Raw genomic sequence first — 20,501 nt, 5'->3', positions numbered from 1 at the left:
CTTACATAGCTTTATTCTTTCATTTTATTTCTTTAAGTGGTTGTTTCCCAACCTGACTCTATCGAATCAGACATTTGCTGGAACAAGGCATAAATATGTTGAAAAACTCTTCAGATGATTCCACCTGCTGTCAGAGTAGAGAGCCACTTATCTGTTTCATAAAGTGGGCATCAGGATCAAATGAGGGGCCTTGTCTCTGCACCTCTCATATCATCACCATTCTGTGATGTGAGTTACCTTACCCAGCCGTCTCTCCACCATTACACAGGCTTGCAGATTCACATAAAATGGTCCATTTAAAATGGTCTTCAGTATTTAGCTTGAGTACAGGTGGCTTCCTGGATGAGTGCACAGACAGGCAGGTAGGTGTCAGAAGCTGAGAACTGCAGGGAAGAGAGTAGGTAGATGGTTAGGTGAGTGAGAGAGCGTAGGTTGTGTAAGAGAAAAAAAGAACTGTCAGACATCAGAATGCTACCAGATATATTCTCTCTATTTTTAAATGTGCTTATGTCACCTTCTTTTTTGTGGGTAGGCTAGTGGTATTGCTTCGTTTTTGTTATTGTTTTGTTCATGTCTTTTGCTTTGATCTTTTCCTTGTGGGTAAGACTTGGCAAAAATGGCTAACCCCACCTAAACCAACTGACCTTAATTTTAAGGTGCATTCCAATATTGCTGGCAGTCATTAGTTCTTTCAGTTGACAGTTATGATTTTATTGAGTAGAGAAATGAATTGCATTAGGGAAACCATATGATATGGAGCACAGATAGATCTGTATCAATTCCTAGCTTTGTCTTACTTCTCGGCGTCTCAGGTTCCTAGAATTCCTGTCTACTTCTCAGAATTGGTAAAAGGATTAAATAAGTTAATAATGTTAAAACCCTCTCTCTTTATCTCCTGTCCCTGTGCTGTTTCAGTATAATAAAGTTTAATGAGCTAATTAGTGATTTGGTCGAACTTGGGTTTTAACAAGACCTTATATTTGGGAATATTCTGTCTAACCTCAGCACCAAGACTATTATATCTTCATCTAGTCATTTTGCTGCTGAGTGTAGCCCCCATATTCACACTTGGGCATGGGTAGGACCAAACGATTGTGAGAAATGGGGGTGATCTATCTGGGAAGCATCTCATGGGCCATGTCTTCTTCTTGCTGGATCGATCAGGAGACTCATTGTCTGTGCTGCTCTCAAGGATGCCAGCCATGTCCTTGAATTCTTGGGAAAAACTTCTAGGAAGAATATGAGGGCAGCAGCTCTCTGCTCTTTCAAAAAAAAAAAAGAGATTCCAAACCTGGGTACACACCATTTCGTCTCTTGAAGAGCTAAGCACCAGGCAGTGACATATGCAAATGCTGGTCTGTGGGCATCTGTGGGTTGTGGGCGAACAGACGAGAAAATCAGTTCCCAGCATGCCTTGCTGGGGGTTTTCCACCCATTTGTGTATTCAGGCCTGGCAGGTATATGCCAGAGAGCACCAACATTGGACTCAAGCCTCAGAATGCACCGAGATCCGCCTGCATGCTGTTCCTGTTCTGTCAGCCCAAATGCCAGTTGTCCAGCATGGCAGATTGATGATCCATACCCTCAGATGGCAGCTTGGCTGAGCTGGGTTTGGGCTGTCAGAGGAAACCGCATGTATGTGTCAGTAAGCCCAGGAGGTAGAGCCAGCTTTCTCAGTTGTTTGGGTGCTCGCCTGAAGATGCCATCTCCAGGGAGGTGCCAAGGCCTCTCTCTGCCAGAGGCCTCTCCTACCATTATGATATTGAGGAGCTAATGAATCAAGATGACTCAGGGAAATCATAGCCATGAATAAAAAGTAACTCAAGAAAGGAATTTGCACAGACAGTCTCTTTGCTACTGATTTCCAAGGATACAAGGATACGAGTGGAGGGAGAAAATGGGGTTCTCCTGCAGATGGAGGTCAGAGGTTGGACATCTAATGAGATCATCCAGGTACACACTTAAACAGTGTTTGGCACACAGCAGACTCTCAGTAAAGGTTAGCCATCATTATTAGTACAGGTATGATTAATACTGGTCCTGCCCACATTGTGTAATAAAGTTTGTGATAGGATGTGGAACCCAGGAGTCTTTAGGAGTCTGCTTCTTCTAGGTGATCCTGGAACCCTTGTCTATTTGCACAGTCCATTTTTTTAAAAATAGTGTTCTAGAGAACAGTAAAGTCATATAGAAACAACATTGGATATTATACACCGAAAGGGCCTGTGATCAAATAAGTTTAGGAAACACTGAATACCTTTAAAATGCAAATATGCATTATGAAGCGTTAAGGAAAGTTTAAGGTATGCAGGATTTCCCACTATTTCTAGGAGGAGGGGAGACTGTAGAACCCATTATTTTCCCTGCAGAATTCCTATGGATATTTTGTGGTAGCTCAGTATTTAGTGCAAAACAATTTGAGAAATGCTCACATGTGCTTTGAAATTTTCCTACCACCCTTATTTGTCTCTGATCAATAACAACAACCCTTCTGGGTGGCTATAGGAGGCAGCTTTACTTCCACTTAAAGGTAAAGGAAAGAAGACTCAGAGAAGCTTAATCACCATCCAGAGGCTTAATGACTGTTCTGTATCTTTGTCTAACTCTATTACCTTTATACTAAACTTTCATTATGTTAAATATATATGTTCATATATATGTATCTTATTTTATCCTTAGAATTTGAGCCTCTAAGAATAATTGTCATCTCTTCTGTGATAGCAATTTCAGATGGAGGCTACATTTGTGTGTTTGTATGTGGGTGTGTATTTGTGTGAAGCAGTATGGGTTTTATTTAATTTTGGTATAAATCTGTTAATAAAAATAATTTACATCCGATTTACCATAGAGTTACATATTACCAAAGCAATATCCAGGTTTATAGAAATGGTTCCCCCTTTTTCATTACTCCCCAGTGCCAGGGATCCAGAACAGTCTGTTTTAACCAGTATTCCTATTCTTTAGGGGCACCCAAGCTGAAGCATTATTTGTATCAATAGCTTACCCACAAGTTATAACCCCATCAGTTAGCATCATCCTAGTGTTCTGGAGTGTTTTGTTGTTGTTTCCTTCTTCATAGACCAGACAAAGATTCCAGGAGGTAATGACTTAAAAGCGCAAGGACAGCCTACTTTGATGCCTTCCTTTTAAGGAGGTATGTGTCATGATGAGGGGTGAGGGCCTCGGAGTCCAGTAACCTGGGTTTGAATCTAGGCTCTGCAATTTTCTAGTTGTGTGGCATTAGTCTTTAAGCCTCTTTCACATTTGTGAAATGTGAATGATACCTGCTTCTTATGGTTGTAAAAATTGAGTGAGATAATGAATATCAAGCTGTTAGTACTATGGCAAATAACAAGCGCTCAATAAACATCAGCCTCTATAATCATTCCTCTCTGAATGAGTGATTCCGATAGATTGTCAGAAACTGAGCAAAACATACAACCCAGAGAACGATAGGTTTGAACCTCATAATTGCCTGCTATCTCTCTCTCACTGAAAAAGAGAGAATAGATTTCATGAGGTGAAACAGCTGGCTTAAGTGACAGTCAAGCTATCCCTTGACTCTGCTCCTTCCCCGTTCTCTCGACCTTTTATAGCAGATATCACTTTCTATTGTTATTTAAAAAATATTTGGTCATTTTTTTATCCATGACCAACATGAACACTTGAGTTCTGCTAAGCTCAGGGACTTTGTATGTCATTGTACACTCCTGTATACCAGCACCAAGAAGAGTGCACTGAGTAGGTATCATATATTTCACTGGGTGAATGAGTAAGTTCAGTGATGTGATTTTTAAGAGAAAGAGACTGATAGGCAGATGGATAGAGAGACAGACAGACAGAACACACACACACACACACACACACACACACACAGATACCTGTCACCAAATCATCCCTACCATTTAAGTATCATACTTAAAAAGACACTTGAATTCCTGCTCTATTTTTAAGAGTCTTCAGAGGGAGATTCAACTCCCATCACTAGCAGACAATTCTGGGGTTTTAAACACTGTGAGACCTGTGTCATGCCTACTGCAACCCATTCTATCCTGTTCTCATGAAAGACAGAGAACTGCTCTTTATCATTCTGGGCACGGCCAGTCATAATGTGGTTGTAATTAGTCCATCTTAACAGGGTTCTAATGAGAATTGACCATATAAAGCAATTTTTGTGTCAGATATCATGTTCTTATCTATCTTCATTAGTCTTATTGCCCTGAGCCATTGTAAGTCAAGAAAATAAAAGCGAGGCAGTGGGTTGTAATGAAGAGATGGGCTTAACATGAGAAACAGCTAGGTTCCACTCCTAGCTAATCTGTCTTGAGCAAGTTGCCTGATTTTGCAGAGTCTCAATTCCCTTAGCTATGAGGTGGGTGAATCGTGTTCTACCTTGTATGGTAAAGTGAGCTTTGTTTATAATGTATGTAATGTGTATATCATACTGCTGGACTCCTGATAAGCATTCTGTGTTAATGAGGCTTCACTGAAAGATGGTATGGGTAGGTGTGGATATGTGAGTGAAAACAACTGAAATATTTTACCTTCCTGGGCTAGCTTGCAGTGTGGGAAGTGGAAATGAAAGGATAGCTAGTTTACCACAGTTTGATGTGGCTTAAGCAGGTATAATATTCCATATACAATGAAATGTTTCTAAATTGTTGTTTAGACACAGCAAGCTGTGAACTGAAAATGTCAATGCCGTCAACTTCTGTGAAGTATGCTGATAATGAGAGCATGTCAGGTTGTGGGATGCAAGTAGGATTGTTTATATGGTGCCATCACACCAGCAAAGATTAAAAGGCAAGCTTTTGTGTTTTCTAATTTATAGTTAGCCTCAAATCTCTGCTATGCTCTTGATATTCCAGCTCAAAATTAGAGACAGGTATTGAGACAATGTTGCAATACCATTTCCCATTGACTTTCTTTCATTATGACTTTTGTAGTGTGGCATTTCCTCTTCTGCTGACCTCTCTAGCCCATCCTCACTCATACTTACCTGCATGATGTGTGCATACATGTCTGTGTGTATAGACTCTAATTGTGTGGATTTCTATTTTTGGTCTCCGTGTACTTATAACCACATTTGTGTACGTTTTTTGCATATATATTAACCCTTCAATTAACCTGTTCCAAGATGGATGGCAAATTTGATCTGCTAGTAGAGATAAAAACTTTGAAAAGACTGCAACAATTTAAGAGGGTGCAGCCACAAAAACAATTGGGAAAACCAAACAGAAAGCCTGCACGTGATAGAAGTTAAAGGATTAGGCGTATTGGCTGGGCATGGTTGTATAAACCAGGAACTGTAGGTATCAAAGCTAGATGGATAGAGGAAACAAAAAGAAATAAAAAATAAAAGAAATAAGAAAAACACATGGAGAATTAAAAACAGAAACAAGAGATGTGCGTAACAAGGAACAGAGACAACCAGTAACATAGCTATACAGCCAGGAGTAGAAAATAGAAATTATGGATTTTTCAAGATTTCTTCAAGTTCCTTAGGCTGAAACTCCTTTTTAATGCATCATAACCATTAAGAGGGAGGCAGAGAAAGCTTGAGCACTACAGCCCTTTAGAACCATTCTTTAGAGGAGCATGCTACACATTGTACAGCTCAACAGTTTCTGAGAGCGTCAGGATATTGGTATAATTCCATTAAACTTGTTGCCCACACAGCAAATTTATCAGGTCATTCATTATATGTTTTATAATAGCAGCTACGTGCACACACATAATGTATCAATAACTAGTTATGCACTTTAGACAGATTTCAAATAATTGGTAGTGGCGTGCAGTAGTCATCCCAATTGGGGTCCACAATACAGACTTGTCAGAAGATTCACGTGATAGGTTTATGTCAAAGCCCATCAGAGAATCTTTGTGTCCCTATTGTTTTCTTCTCAATAAAGACAAACAAAACAAAATAAAACATATGTCACTTAAATCATTCTTAAAGAGAGTGATTTGGTACAAATTTTCATATATGAGTAAACAACCGAGATACAGCTAGGTAATGTTTTCCCCCTTAAAATGAATCCTTTACATTCTTCATCAGAGCTTTTTTTAGTCCTAATCTAATGCTCAAAGCATGATGGGATTGTCGTTCTTTATAGCTAGTCATAAACTTTAGATTTCATGAGCACTATTCCTAGAAACTTGGTTATCACCTGTTAATTTTCAGTGTGTTTCGTATTATTTCTCAGGTGAACCCTGACTGTCTGTGTAGGTCGCATACAAACATGTCTGTAGTTCTCACGTTCAGCTCAAAAAGTCCTTCTCCTTCGTTTGGTTTCCTGCTCTTTCTCTTCAAATGAAAACTCTAATATATACTCATAGTTGGAGAAATAGAAAAGTTTGTATTTATGACCAAACAATGATGAAGAAGTATTGTTTTTCTTTTTTTCTTTCTCTCCATGTGTCTCTAGGGAAGCCATGGAGCAGAACTCCACTGCGAATTAGCTCAGTTGGGGGTCCTGCTTACCTTCTAGATTTACATACATATCTGAGGTTACTCAGCAGAGGGTTTCCTTAGAAACATAAACAGTTCATATGCAAATTGCTTCAGTAATGTGCTTCTTAGCACAGAACAAAATACGCTGTTTGGAGAGCATATTAACTGAGTTTTATTGCAGTATTTAACAGGCATTCCAAATGGTAGCACAGTATGAGATTGGAGTCTGTGTAGTCAGTTGGGTATTCACAAACAGTAGAGCTGACCAAGGTGTAAGATTGAAGCCATTTTTTGCTATCAGTTATTCTACTGAAAGACATGTGGTCAATGTATGAGAAATTTATTAAATATAAATTAAATTTTGTGGAAACCTGCATGTGAAGGCAAAGAGGGGGTATATTCTACTAGTTAATCGCACTTGCACATCTCCCTTTCTTTATTGTTCCATTCTTGTCACTCTAATTCAGGCCCTAATCACGCAGTATGTGAATATCACTGTGGTATCTTCACTTATTCTCTTTTAGGAAAAAAACCAGAGTCTTAGTCATGGCCTGCAAGACTATTTGATCTGACCTGCCAGGACTTACCTGACCTCCCCGCCCCAGCAGCACTGTCCCTCAGGCTCTTCTTCAACCCCTCCAGATAAGTTCATGCCTCTGAGGGTTGCACTCGTTCCTTCTGCCTTGAATATCCCCCCACCCCCATCCCCACCCCATTGCAGGCAATCTACTTCCCTTCCCTCGGCTTTTTCTCACAATTTACCTTCTCAGTGAGCCCTTTCCAGGCAAATACCTACAGTCTCAACTTTCCCCCACCCCTGATATTTCCTTTCCCCCTTCCCTCTTTAATTTTCTTTTAGCATTTATTTCTATCAATATATTTTATATTTTACTTATCTATCTTGTATTCTGTCATCTCCAGCAGAGTGTAAGCTCCAAGACTGCGAGCATTTTTTTCATATTTTCTTCACTGTCGTATCCTCAGGAACAGAGACAGTGCCTGGCACTTAGGAAGTGCTCGATACTTACGGCTTGATTAACAAGCAATGAATAAATTACTCATCTCAATTTCTCTACCTTCTTGCTTTGCTTTCTTAGAGTGTCGTATATTGCCCCAGATTAAATTGTTCTTGGCCAGATTAGTAGAAAAAACTCTATGGTGTCCCTCTGCCTATTAAGTTAAAGTGTATTTCTCAGCCTATATTTAAGGCCTTCAACAATTTTATCCCAATGCACCTTTTGAGTGTAACTTGTATCACCCAACCAGGGACTTCTGTTAGGAAAGGCTGGCCGGCTTGCTGGCCCTAGTTGTTTTTTCTCTCCTGCAACTTTTATCAATGTCAATATTTCATGGCTTAACCAGCCTAGTGATAGAGTTGGCATCACAGGAGCAGCGTAACATAGACTTCCTGCCCTCAGGGAAAGATTTCTGGTCTTCTGCAAAATAGCCTTCCCACTGCTTATTCCTGGGTATTCCCAGAGGATATCTCTTTGTACTCACAAAAAGAGTGTCTCAGCTACAATCAACATGAAACTTCTACCTTTTTTTCCTCTATTTTTTTTAGAGGTCTTAACATTTACAAAACCTACTTCAGTGTGCCTTAATACCACTTCTTTTGGAATTGGTGATTTTGAGTCTGCCAATTTCTGAGCAGGGGTCCTGATGCCTAATGTTTCCCAAGACTCCAGTTCTTCAGGTATGAGTCCACGGCTGGGTTCAGGGCTTAAGTGGGGTGAAGGTGCGAGCCCTTTCTCCTTCCTTTCTTCCATTCTTCCCTCCCTTCCAAACTATTTATTAAGCTCTTATTTTATGTCAGTTCTTGGTGTTCCCATTATAGCAATAAGTTAACACACTGGGAAATCTCCGTCTTCTTGTAACCCCATATTTTTTACTGAGGAATCCTTGGGAATATATGTGCTGTTGTCATTTCTCTTGCAGTCGCTTATGGAAGGGTTCCTCTGATTTCCTAACACAGCCAGTGTATCTATTCCTCAGGTTTGCAAATAACCAATTTCACCTGACCCCTCAACCCAGGAGCACATGTCCCAACCTCCACTCTTAACCACCAAGCCTTGTGCCCAACAACTTGGTCAAATCAACAGCTGCAAATTCAGTAACTCTACACGCCCTCAGACATACCCAGGTGGGTCTAATTACTTTTAGGGTGTGTCAGAACCCACCATGTAATGGACCTTGGATCATCTCCCTGCTGGGGTGTTCTCTATTTTTTAAAAAACTACATATTTTATGGCCCAATTAAAGAATTTATTTTCTTTCTGAAGTCTTTTTTTCACTGACCCAGTCTCAGAGATTTTACCCTCCTTTAAATTATAGCTTTTATGTCTGAACTCTTCATTTAGCATTTAACTATGTGAGGGCCTCTCCTGTTAATTACCTTTTCTTTCATGTCCATCTTATCTCAAGTGGATTGAAAGCTTCTCCCAGAACAAACTGTAGCTTATTCTTCTTTATATCCTGCACAACGCTAGCATTGCTTTAGAATATAAGTGACAGCTAAAATTATTTGTTGACTGTATTTCCATAAATATGTTTAGGAAAAAAATCAATGATTAGCAAGTTGTTTCAACCACATGAAAAATGCACTTAGGACACCTCAGTCTGTCATGATTTTAGATAACTTACATAGAGAGATTGAAGTCTATTTACATATGTTGGTATCCATTTGAGCACTACATGGGTATTTCTGTGTATCCTTTTACATAAGTCCCCACCCAGCTTCCAGTTGTTTCTGCTGCTGATTATATTCTGAGCAACATCTGGCATTGTTGAGTATCTAGGGTGTGTTTGGTGGGGGGTTATCTTGGAGAGACTCAGCCTTCATGGGTCTTTGTATATCCAGAAGTCACATTGCATGAGCACGTGGGGTCTTGAAAAGGAAGATCCACTGTCTAACATGGGCCAACAGTACTTGACTCAAGATGGGCCCGGGTTCCCTGCAATGGGCCCTGCAGCGTGAGCTCTGATATTCGTCCAGCCATGGACTCCTCCTGACATGGGGCATGTTTAGTCTTTGTTCTAATGAAATCCTGTTGCCACAGATAGACTTAGTGCTATACTGAGGACATGTAATAAAAGTGTGCTGGAACTTCAGTGAGCTGCCCTCCTGGTTTGTCTGATATGTTCTTTATTCTGTTTGAGGAAAAGAGGAGCCGACATGAGAGCCAGTGAGTGCTTTGTCCCCGAAATCACATTAATGGAACTTCCAGATAATGTCATTCTTCATTTTTCCTAATACCAATTTATAGATTGGATGCAGGCTCCCCAGAGAAGCAGCACTTGCCAAGTATGCTTGTTATTCTTCTAATTAGGTTTTTAAATTAGTAATAGAATGCTTGTTTTCATTTACCTTGGATTATCCAGCAACTATGTTCTTGTTTATGTTGCTCGTAGAGGCAATCCCCACTGAAAGGATACTAATTCCTGACATTCAAAAGATTTAGGAAGTTTCCTGTCTCCACTTCACTAAGACTGTCATTTGCTCCACCTTCAGAGAGGGAGGAAGAAAGGATGATCTTGCCCTTGGAGATTGCCTTTCCTCCCCATATTTTGTGGTATAATAGGAAGAGAAAAGGACAGGATAAAATTCTTCTTGCCTCACTGGCTGTTTTCCCTTTGTCTGATTCCCAACCCTCCCTCAGTTTCTATTGCAGCATGAATCCTCAGATCTAAGGAAGGAGACAGGGCTGAGCCATCACAGGGAAGAAGAAAGATCAAAAGTAGCTTGGTGGTGGCAGTGGTGGGGCAAACACACCCCATTGACCTGTCCTCCTACCCTTTTCATAGCTAATTCCCATTCAGCGTCTCATCCAGTTCCTTTGCACAGAGTATGTTCTTAACCTGCTACCCTCCTTCCCAGGATTGTCCCTTCCCTGGCTTTTCTCCCCTTGCTCACAATGGCCACTTCACAGGGGTGGGGCTAAGTGGAAGAAATGATTCTTTACATTAGGTCCATTAGCCCATGGTTCTGAACTCAGTCTGGGATGAGTTGCAGCCAGCCCAAACTTTGTTCTCGTGTTTACCATCTGACAACAGGCTCCAACCTCTAAGCTGTTCTGAGACAGGAAAAGCAAGCAAGGGGGGACAGTGCTGGCTCTGAGGAGTGCCTGTTCCCCCTTCCACTTTCCTCCAGTTCTCATCTCTGATGATTAATCCTGTGGAGGTGAGGGGTTAAGGGAGGTACCTTAAGAATACAGTAGGGAAGATATGATCAGCAGATATTTTTTTGCTCCTTTCTTCAAGTAGAAATGAGACTTGATGTGTGCTTGGCCAGCACATCTTTGCTTGGGAAAGAGCTTACTGTATGTGCTTTTTTTGGTTCAAACTTCATACTGTTGGGGTGACATTTAATTTCAGTTTTCTTGGGTAGCAAGGAGGCTCAGCTCTTTCACAAATCACAGGCCTGTGAAACTAGGTTAGCTGAGACCCTGAAGAGTCCACCTTCTTTTTTTGTTTTCTCCTTTTCTCTTCTCTTCCCTATCTGAAATACAAATTATTTATAATAACATTTCTTGCTTTAATTTACTGCCACTTTCATTCTGAAGGAAGCAATGGCTTTAAAATAAGAGTTATGTGGGAAAGAGTAAATACAGTATTTACAATTTTCAGATTTATGCCTTTTGCCTTTGCATTTAGTTTAAACATTCAACATAAAAACTGTAAAATAAGCATAAAAGTATATATGCAGAGTGGGCCCTGGTGGCTCAGCAGGCAGAGTTCTTGCCTGCCATGCCGGAGACTGGGTTTGATTCATGGTGCCTGCCCATACAAACAAACAAACAAGCAAAAAGTATAAATGCTTTGAGCATTTTTTGCCCAGAATATTATTGTCCAGTTACTTCAAGTAACCTTAGCTAGTGGAACCATAGTCATGAACCATGCATTTTATTACTATTGCTTTGATTGCTTTATTCCTCCTTCTCCTCCTGCTCCTTCTCCATTTCTTTTCTTTTCAGTAGCAGATGTAGACACTCTTCATTAGTGTAGCTAGTCAATAGTTAAGACTTCTTGTTCACTGAAACAGTATTAAGTAACTTGAGGAACTAAAATCCATCCATTTTAGTACTATAGGAAAATACCTTAGGCCTTCACTCAGCATTTATTGACTTCATTTTGCATATGATTATAAACCTTAATTATCTGATTTCTAAAATTATAAACAGTTTGGAAGCTGTTTTCAGGGAACAATTCAGGAAACTGAGGACAAAAAGACACATTGACATTGAAACGTGATATGATCAGGAAACAAAAGAAACAATAAGACATGGTCTATATATTCTGCCTCATAAGGCAAAGAAGTATATAACCTCTCTAATGAGTGTCTTTTCAAATCCAATATTGTATAAATGAGATCAGTTTTATCATTTAAAGCATTACTTTCAATATTATTTTCTATAGAACATTGCCCTTGAATGATTCCACATGAATGATGGTGTTGTGTTTGTTTTATACCAGGGTGCTGGGAGGTGTCATATCTTAACCCACTGGTTCTCAGACTTGGCTAGCCCAGAGCCCTTGTTCAAATGAGATTTTGATTTGGAATATCAATATGTAAAACAAGGGAAGAAAGAGTTCCTCTGGTTTCGGTGAATGCACATGGGCTCCTGAGTCTTGTCAGTGTTCTGCTTTCTGTCTTTCTCAGCGACTTCTTAGGTAGGAACTTTACAGAATTCCTGGAGCTCTGCAGGACAAAGTATGGAGCACAATGTCAGGCACTCAGCGAAGCCACGGCAAGTCATTTTTCAGGAAGTAGATATTTCAGGCCGTCTGAAATCGTAGCCCATAGGTGCTTGCCTACCTTTATTAGTTTGCTTTACTTGTCTGTAGTGTAATCTAGTAGGAGGTTTGTAGATAATGAGAAGTAGACTGGAGTCAACTCCAGTTATCTCAGCATCCCTATATCTCTGACAAGCAGTATCACTCAGATACCTCATGCACTCTCAGCAGATGGTGCTCAAGCAATGATGGGCCCCAGGATTTCCAGAGATACAGGAGAGCAACAACAGTTTGCTTGTGGACACTCTGCTCATGAAAATGTGCAAACGAATTTTATTATTGTTGCTTTGGTTGCTCTATTCTTCCTTCTCCTCCCTGCTCCTTCTTCTCTATCTTCATTTCTTTTCAGGAGTAGACTTATACACTCTTCAGTAGTGTAGCTATAGGTACTTTGGTTTTCCTCATTCTTTGTTGCAAAATCAATTGATTGGCAAATTTATTTAATTTTCTAGACCATGCATTTTTTCTCAGGCAGAAGGAATCTAAGGGTAGTTAAGTATCCACACACAGGGTAACTAACTGGACCTCAGGTAGTGGGTATCTTCCGTAAGTTTAGTTACTGCCTTATTGCCCTATTATCTTGGTGGCTGATAACACTGCATAAAAACCCTGTTAAATGAATAGAACCATCAAGGAAACGGAGGGCTACAGTTTCTTTTCTAAGATTGCACCTTCTGAGTTGGCTGTTTGCTGTTCTTCCAGGCTCCTTCCAGGCTTCTAACAGCAATACCGCATTTGTTCTCAGCCACCTGCCACAAATTACTCAAAAGTTATACGTCAGCAGATGAAAGCCATTCTTTAGAGAGGAGAAGGTTGCCAGCAGTCTGTACTGGGCGTCTTTCATAAGAATAGGGACTCAGGGCCTTTCACAGTGCATGCTTTGATAGACTATTTGACCGGTTGGCTTTGTTAAAGTTAGTTTGTTTCAGTGTCCCAATCCTACAATTATTCATATAGATCTGCCCTCCCATTTGTCCTCTGCAGAAACGTCTGGCATGTTCCTAGGTTAGATTCTATACGATGCTGGTAGTGATGAGCCTAGATTCTACCTGTTCATCTTCATCTCTCTCCCTGCATCTTGATTTATATTACTAGAGAAAAGCTAAACCCTTAAAAGTATTTTGATTGTAAATTTAAACTGATAGTGACTGTAGTTTGGCCAAATATTTTACAGGTAAAATTGTGTATGAGCGTGAGCAATGGAACTGACAACGTGGCTCTTCTCTGCAATAATTATATGACTGTGAATCTGTCACTTACTGTGCCTCAATTTTCTCATCTGTAAAATGCGAATTATACTAGTAACTCTCTCATAGGGTCGTGAGGATTAAATGAGTTGCTATTTACAATGCACATATGAGAGTACCTGGCACACAGTAAGTACTTTATTCAAGTTAGCAGCAACTGCTGCTGCTCTTGTTCTTATTATTAGCATCAATGTACTGTTTTTCCAGCTCCTTGAGAATACTTAGAATTTAATACCTGCTACCAAGAGACTCCTCAGACCTGTCTTGAAATTTCCCCAGAGTTTCAGTTATAGAGCTGCTGCTTGCCTTTTCAAGGTTATATGGTCATTGAAAGAGTTAATGCTAAACACATGCTCATCCTTGTTTATCTTTAGCCTGATCTTCTCAAATCAGGAAGTATAAATGTCCCTTTATTTTAACTAGATAGGCTCATTTCTTGAGTGAAAAAGCTAGACTGGCCTTCTTGCTTTCCTGAAGATTTGGGCATACACTCGTGTATTTTTGTACAGATTTGTGCCTGAGATACAAGCCTAGAGTGACTGGCCCCTTGAAGTATATACTCATTGGCAGGGTGGAAAGAATGTTTTCTTGGACCTAAGTTTGGATGTTGGCCCTTCCCCTTAACTACTTGGGTAACCTCAGGCAAAATAATAAGCCACTCTGAGTCTCAATTTTCTTACCTGTGAAATGGAAGATAATAATAACTACATTGCTGGGGTTATGAAACTTAGAAATAACTGAACAAAGAGCCTGGTTCATGTTATGACTCAGTGTCTACCAGCTATTGTTATTATTCTCCTTTGAACTTTCGGCTGCCCTAAATTATGGGGATATGAAGCAAGTTAGTAGGTCAAAGGAATCTTGATGAACTCTGTCTTATTATTGAATGTTTAAATTTTAAATATGCAGAGTAATATGAATAATTGCAATATTTTTGTTTTACTTGTGTATACTCACTTTACTATCAGGGACTTCTTCAGAGCAGCCTATTAACATTTCTTGTATTTTGAATTGAATGTTGTAGAAATCAGCTCTCAGGAGGAAGTGTGCCGTCTGTAAAATCGTTGTCCATGCTGCCTGCATTGAACAGCTAGAAAAGGTGAGAGAGCGCCACCTGCTGTTGTTTGTGCTACATTCTAAGTGTTTGAACTTCAAAGACTAGATGCTGTAGATGGTTGTCAATCTCCATTGCCTACTTTTTGAAAACAAATGCTGTTTTAAAAAAGTGCAAGTCCAACATTACTACCAGATTAATAATGGAAAGGCAATGTTTAAGGTTCATTCACTCTATTGTCTGCTGAAGTGTAAGGTGTATTTTATATTGACTCCTGAGATAAGAAATGATGAAAAGAAAAAAAGATTAGAGTGGAAAGTGTGGTATGCATTAATTTCCCCTCTGTACTCTGTCTATTTAAGCATTGATGTTCAACTATTGACTTTGCCATGAGATGTTTCCTTTAAGAAAAAAAAAATCCATAACTCTTTAAAATCTTTGTTGAAGTATCTCTAACCTTTATGAATTGCCCTTTGTGAATTTCCTTCTTCCTGAAGTGGTTGCAGGGGAGGGAGCCAAACCAGCAGCCAGCTCTCAGTCCCTCTTTGCCAGTGTTCCTGTTTGTGCAGTATTAATTCGTGGGTGGGGCAGGAGGGGACATCCTGATGCTGTCTTGCCTCCAGACTGTGTGGATCACACCTAGTCCATTTCTCTGTCATTTGGGGGAAGGGAAAAGGCTCCAATAATGAATGGTCTGCCTTAACTCTCCATCTAACTTATCCTCTTTCCTTCCACATGTCATGTCTCCTGCTCCATTTCCATGCGTGTTAACTACAGTCATCAGTTGTCATCTATGCACATAGGGAAACACTTTAGTCCTCCATGACATTCATTTCCCTGGCACGTTACCATTGTTGCCAACTGATAAGTTGTGGCATCAGCTACTAACTTTTTGTCTTGATGTTTTCTCCACTGTGCCAACCCTACATACTCCTCTCCTTTTTCATTCCTACACTCCTTTCCTGTAGCTAGAGACTTAAATGTACCAGGAAAGTTCCCCATCTAAAAGAAGGGCAATGTTGAATCTTTTTATAAAGAATACTTTGTTGTGTGAATAATTATTACAACATTAAAATTTCTCAAGTTTATGTTTTCTACTTTTAAAATCTTAAACACACAGCCCTCTGGAAGGTTTCAGAAGCTATGTATTTTCCTCTGATTATCTCATTTTATTAGATTTGCAGTAAAAGAGCATTATTGTTTAACGATTCTTTAATTTCATCAGTGAGACTGAAGGGACATGGATTGGATCTATAGATTCACTTGAGCTCTCTGTAGATTATCTAATATGATGATTTTGAAAGACGAAAATTAATGCTCTCTTAGTTTTCACCTGCTAACACCAATATATGTAATGTTTCGGCTTAAACAAAGGGACTTTATTGGCTCATGGTCTTGAGACAAGGAGAAGTCCAAAACTGAGGCATCAGTAAGCTTATGCTTTCTCCCCGAACTCTGGTAGTTTAGTGCTAGTTGCTGTGATGCTTGGGTCCTTGGTTTTTCGGTCACATGGCCATGCACCTGGTGATGTCCTTACCTTTCCCTTTTAGTTATATTGACTTCAGCTTGCTTTTCCTCCAGGTGGCTTTTCCCTCATGAAATTATAAAATTAAGACCCAACTTTATTCAGTTGGACCACACCTTAACTAAAAATAACATCATCAAAAGGTCCCGTTTACAAAAGGCCCCATTTCATGCTTCAGCCTACCACAGATGCTAAACTTTGTTTTTTATTCTTTTGTAGTTTCAATATCTATCACTGTTAGTTTTTTCAGGCAAGTCAATATTGTGCTGTCCTTGTACCTAACATAATATATTTTTCTTTTGAAATGACAGATTAATTTCAGATGTAAGCCAACATTTCGAGAAGGAGGCTCAAGATCTCCAAGAGAAGTGAGTATTTGAGAACTCTATTTCAAATACTACCTTTATTTCCCTAATTCATTGGATTCATCGGTATTTTCCAGGCATTAAAAATAAATTCAATCTCCTGCCATTCTATACAAGTTTCTTGTTATTCCATCATTAAAAGTTTCAAGTCTCCTGAGATGTTCTATACTTCAAAATTATATCTGCACTTTGTTCTTCCATGGGCTATATCAGGTACTATATCAAGGACCCACAGAGTGGGGAGTTGGAAGGGAAGGAGGGATAGTGGCAGAATCAAAGGGTAAGATGAAAATAGCATTTTATTGTCTCTTTGTCAATTTTAATTCTGTTTTTCAATTTTGAGTGACTTTAAGCTATTTGAGGGCAGCACAGTTACTGGTTATTAGTGTGAATCAGTCTGTCTGGTCTCAAAACCTGGCTTGCTGCCTTACCAGCTGTGTGATCTTGAGCATCTCAATCTCTCTAAATCTCAGTGTTTTCATCAAGTAAATCAGTCCATCCATCCATCAATCATAGGATAGAAGTATGCACAGTACTCAATCCCTGACTATACAGTCTGGTAGTGAAAACAAAGAGGTTATAGGAAATTGTAATGCAGACCAGTTGCTGATAGGTTAGTATTAAGTGTAGATGTTGATGGGAGCAGAACTGTGCTTAGACATATTTGCTCAACTTTTGTTTTTAGGACACACTGAGTGCTATGTGGGAAAAAGAAAAGGCAGGACAGCTAGGAGAGATTCTCAGTCCTCCTATAATATCCTGAACAATCTAGCTCTGGGCACAAAGTCAGCAAATAAAATTAGCAGACCCATCCTCCTTAGAATGCAGTTTAGCCTGCTCATCTGTTACCTTCTTCCTCCCAAACTCTACCATCTTATATAATTATCTATATGAAAGTTTGGTAAATACAGTTTTTGGTAAGTATACATTTCCCATTTTATTTATATTCCCAGTGAGACTAGTTTCAGCCCTACTTATATATTTATTCCTTTGAAATCTTTACAGTTGACCTACTCCTCAACCAGCTCTGTGTTGAGAGAGGAAAGGAATCAGAGAAAGCGTCTGGGAAGAAGTGGCAACTATATTGAGATTAAAAATCATTATCTAAGTCAAGTGGGTAGGGATGTTAGGAGATAAATGAGAGCTTCTAAACAGAAACAGCAGCATGCACTTAAGTGTAGAAGTGAGAGAGAACATGGCCAGTAAGACATGAAATCCAATAACTAAGCAAGGGCTAGATCCTGAGGATCCTTGGAAGCCACAAGGTTAAGTGTTTTATAATCAGGGCAGTTGCTGGGGGTGGGGGTGGAGTGGGGTGGGGGGAGGTAAAATGGAAGCACTAAACCATTTTAAGCAGAAGATATTATTGTGATTGTAGTGTGAAGAGGGTACCATTTAGTTCAAGATTGGCAATATTGGATGCATGCAGACAATTTAAGAAGCTATTCTAGTATTCAGGCAAGAGGTAATAGTGACCTGAACATTGAGTTACATTGGGGATGGAGATATGAACTGGATGATATGGTACATATGAGTTGGAGATATGGTAAATAAGAGTTGGAAGGAAGCAAAATTGACAGGGTGTAGTAATTGATTGGACTTTGAACATGAAGAAGGAGGAGCCCTGTACATAAACCTGACTCTGCCCTGGAAAAGTAATTAGATGTTGGAAAATGAGTTGACTTGGGGATGGAATGGAGAGGTGATGAGTTTAGTTGTAGAGCTCTCAAGTTTGACGTGTTTTTAGGACCCCTGATTGGACTTGTCCAGTAGACAGCTGAATGGGTTTGGAGATTTTGAAAAAATTGGGTTGAAGGAGAGAGTCTTGTGAGTTGTTCATCAGATATGCGTTGTATGAAAGCCACAGGACTAGATGGATGTGTAGAATACGAATAGACGAGGTCTGGGGATAGGGAAGAGCACTCACATTTTATAGACAGCTAATGAAAGATGACAGTGTGATAAAGAATGATCTCATTGTCATTGACAATAAAAGGGAATTGGTAGAAAACATATAAAAGGAATAAGTGGTGGTGGTGGTTGTGGAGAGAAGATATAATACTTGCCCCCATTTTCTGGCTTCTCCCACGTTGTTTGTCCATTGTGGTAGCAATAAGAAGATTGTAAACTGTACGTAGGATGAAGATAACCTGTGGAAACTGATAGGGTTTGGTTTCCTTTGACACGACTCCACAGCGTACTATAGCACTGGCCAGAGGATAACTCACTGAAGGTCTAAATTGAGGACTTTATTTAGCAAACTAGAGGAGACTTTTGTGTTTCTAAGATGGAGTTTATTAGTTTCTGACTAGAGAATCTGCAGGTCTACCTGTAGCTCCATCCCTCACCCCCATCTCTCAACATTCTTGTTTTAGTTTGCTAAAGTTGTCAGAATGCAATACATGAGAAATGGATTGGCTTTTATAAAAGGGATTTATTTAGTTAAGAATTTATGGTTCTTTGGAGGAAAGGCAGCTAGCTTTCTTCTGGGTTCTTCTGTCCCATAGGAAAGGCATAAAATGACATCTGCTGGCCTTCTCTCCTGGTTTCTGGTTTCAAATGGCTTCCCCCAGGGGGTTTCCTCTGCATCTCCAAATGTCTTGGTCTGTGTTAGCTCTGAGAACTTTCTCTTCTGACCTCTCCTTTTAAGCCTTCAGCTAATTAAATTAAATGTCACTCACTGTGAAAGGCACTCTCCTTAGCAGACTGCAGATGTAATTTGTCATAGATGAAATTCACATGCTGATGATTTAAGTCCACAACAACAGAACTGGGCACTGTCACCTAGCCAAGTTAACAACTGAACCAACTACTACAAATTTCTCATACTTCCCATCTTAAAAACAAATAAACAAAAATATTCCTTGACTTCCAACTCTGCCTTTAACTGTGCCTCATAACTGCTGATATGATTCTCAGCTTTGTTTTCACTGCCGAACTTCCTAAGAGTATCATCTATAGAGGTTGTTTTTGTTATGTCACCTTCTAATAATTTGAACCTTTTCTGATCTGTTTTCTCCTTTATCTGTGCAATAAAATTCCTTTTTCAGTGTTACCAATTATCTCACTGATATCAAATCCATGATATACTTTTCTATTCCAATTCAGTCTCTCAATAACATTCCAATTATTGAATATTCCATCCGTCTTTAGCTGCAATCCTGTTTGGATTTTTGACATCACTCTTTCCTAATTTCATCCTCACCTCACTGGACAGTCCCTCCTACCACTTTCACTGCTCAATCCACTGTCATTTTTGTATTCCTCAGGGCTTAGTATTAGATATAGTTCTCTTTTCTCTGCATACTCTTGCTGGAAGATCTCATCCAAAACCTTGGCTTTAAATTCCATGACTGTGATGGCAACTCCTAAATTTACATTTCCAGACCAGACTTCTTGGAATTCCACTTGACAGGTCTATTGGAAATATTATAGTCATCTCAAATATAATGTATCAGAAACTAAACTCTTTATATCCATACCCATAAAAGCTACTTTTTCACATTGGAAAATGAGATGGCTATTGATCCAGCTCCTCAGTCAAAAAAACATACTGACTCCTTATCTCACTTGCTCACCACATGTAATTCATTAGTAAGTCCTATCAATTTTATTTATAAAATATATTTCAACTCTATTTAACTCCATTTCTTTGTTAGCACCTTAGTCTTAGGCACCATGACCTCTCTTCTTGACTACTTCAGTAGCTTCTTTGTGCTTCTTCAATTCCCACTCTCTTCAATCCATCCATAATTTCAGAGACTGATTTTTAACAATAAATACTGGGTCATTGTATTAGTCAGGATTCTCTAGAGAAACAGAACCAACAGGAGATATCAGCATGTATGAAATTTTATAAAAGTGCCTCACATAACTGTGGGGATGCACGAATACAAATTCCTTAGGGCAGGCTGCTAGCTGGCAATTCCAATGGAGGTTGTCAATGAACTCTCCAGGAAAGGCTAGATGGCTGAAAAAGTGAAAGTTCTGTCTCCTCCCTTAAAAGCCTTCAACTGAAGGAATTAAATCCAGCTGATTGGATTTGCTTATTGGAAAGACACTC

The 20,501-nt window shown here is 39.5% G+C and overlaps 1 protein-coding gene across 1 annotated transcript in view; it reads left to right on the top strand.

The window, feature by feature from the left end:
- DGKI (diacylglycerol kinase iota) overlaps positions 1 to 20,501 on the top strand; it is a 506,760-nt gene that overhangs the window by 191,989 nt on the left and 294,270 nt on the right. Inside the window, 2 exon segments of the mRNA XM_077143510.1 lie at positions 14,519 to 14,593; positions 16,385 to 16,441. Coding sequence (XP_076999625.1) covers positions 14,519 to 14,593; positions 16,385 to 16,441 — 132 coding nt within the window.

The sequence above is a fragment of the Tamandua tetradactyla genome, chromosome 1 (genome assembly GCF_023851605.1).
Source record: "Tamandua tetradactyla isolate mTamTet1 chromosome 1, mTamTet1.pri, whole genome shotgun sequence".
Taxonomy (NCBI): Eukaryota; Metazoa; Chordata; class Mammalia; order Pilosa; family Myrmecophagidae; genus Tamandua; species Tamandua tetradactyla.
This window is presented reverse-complemented; position numbering and strand designations above follow the sequence as displayed.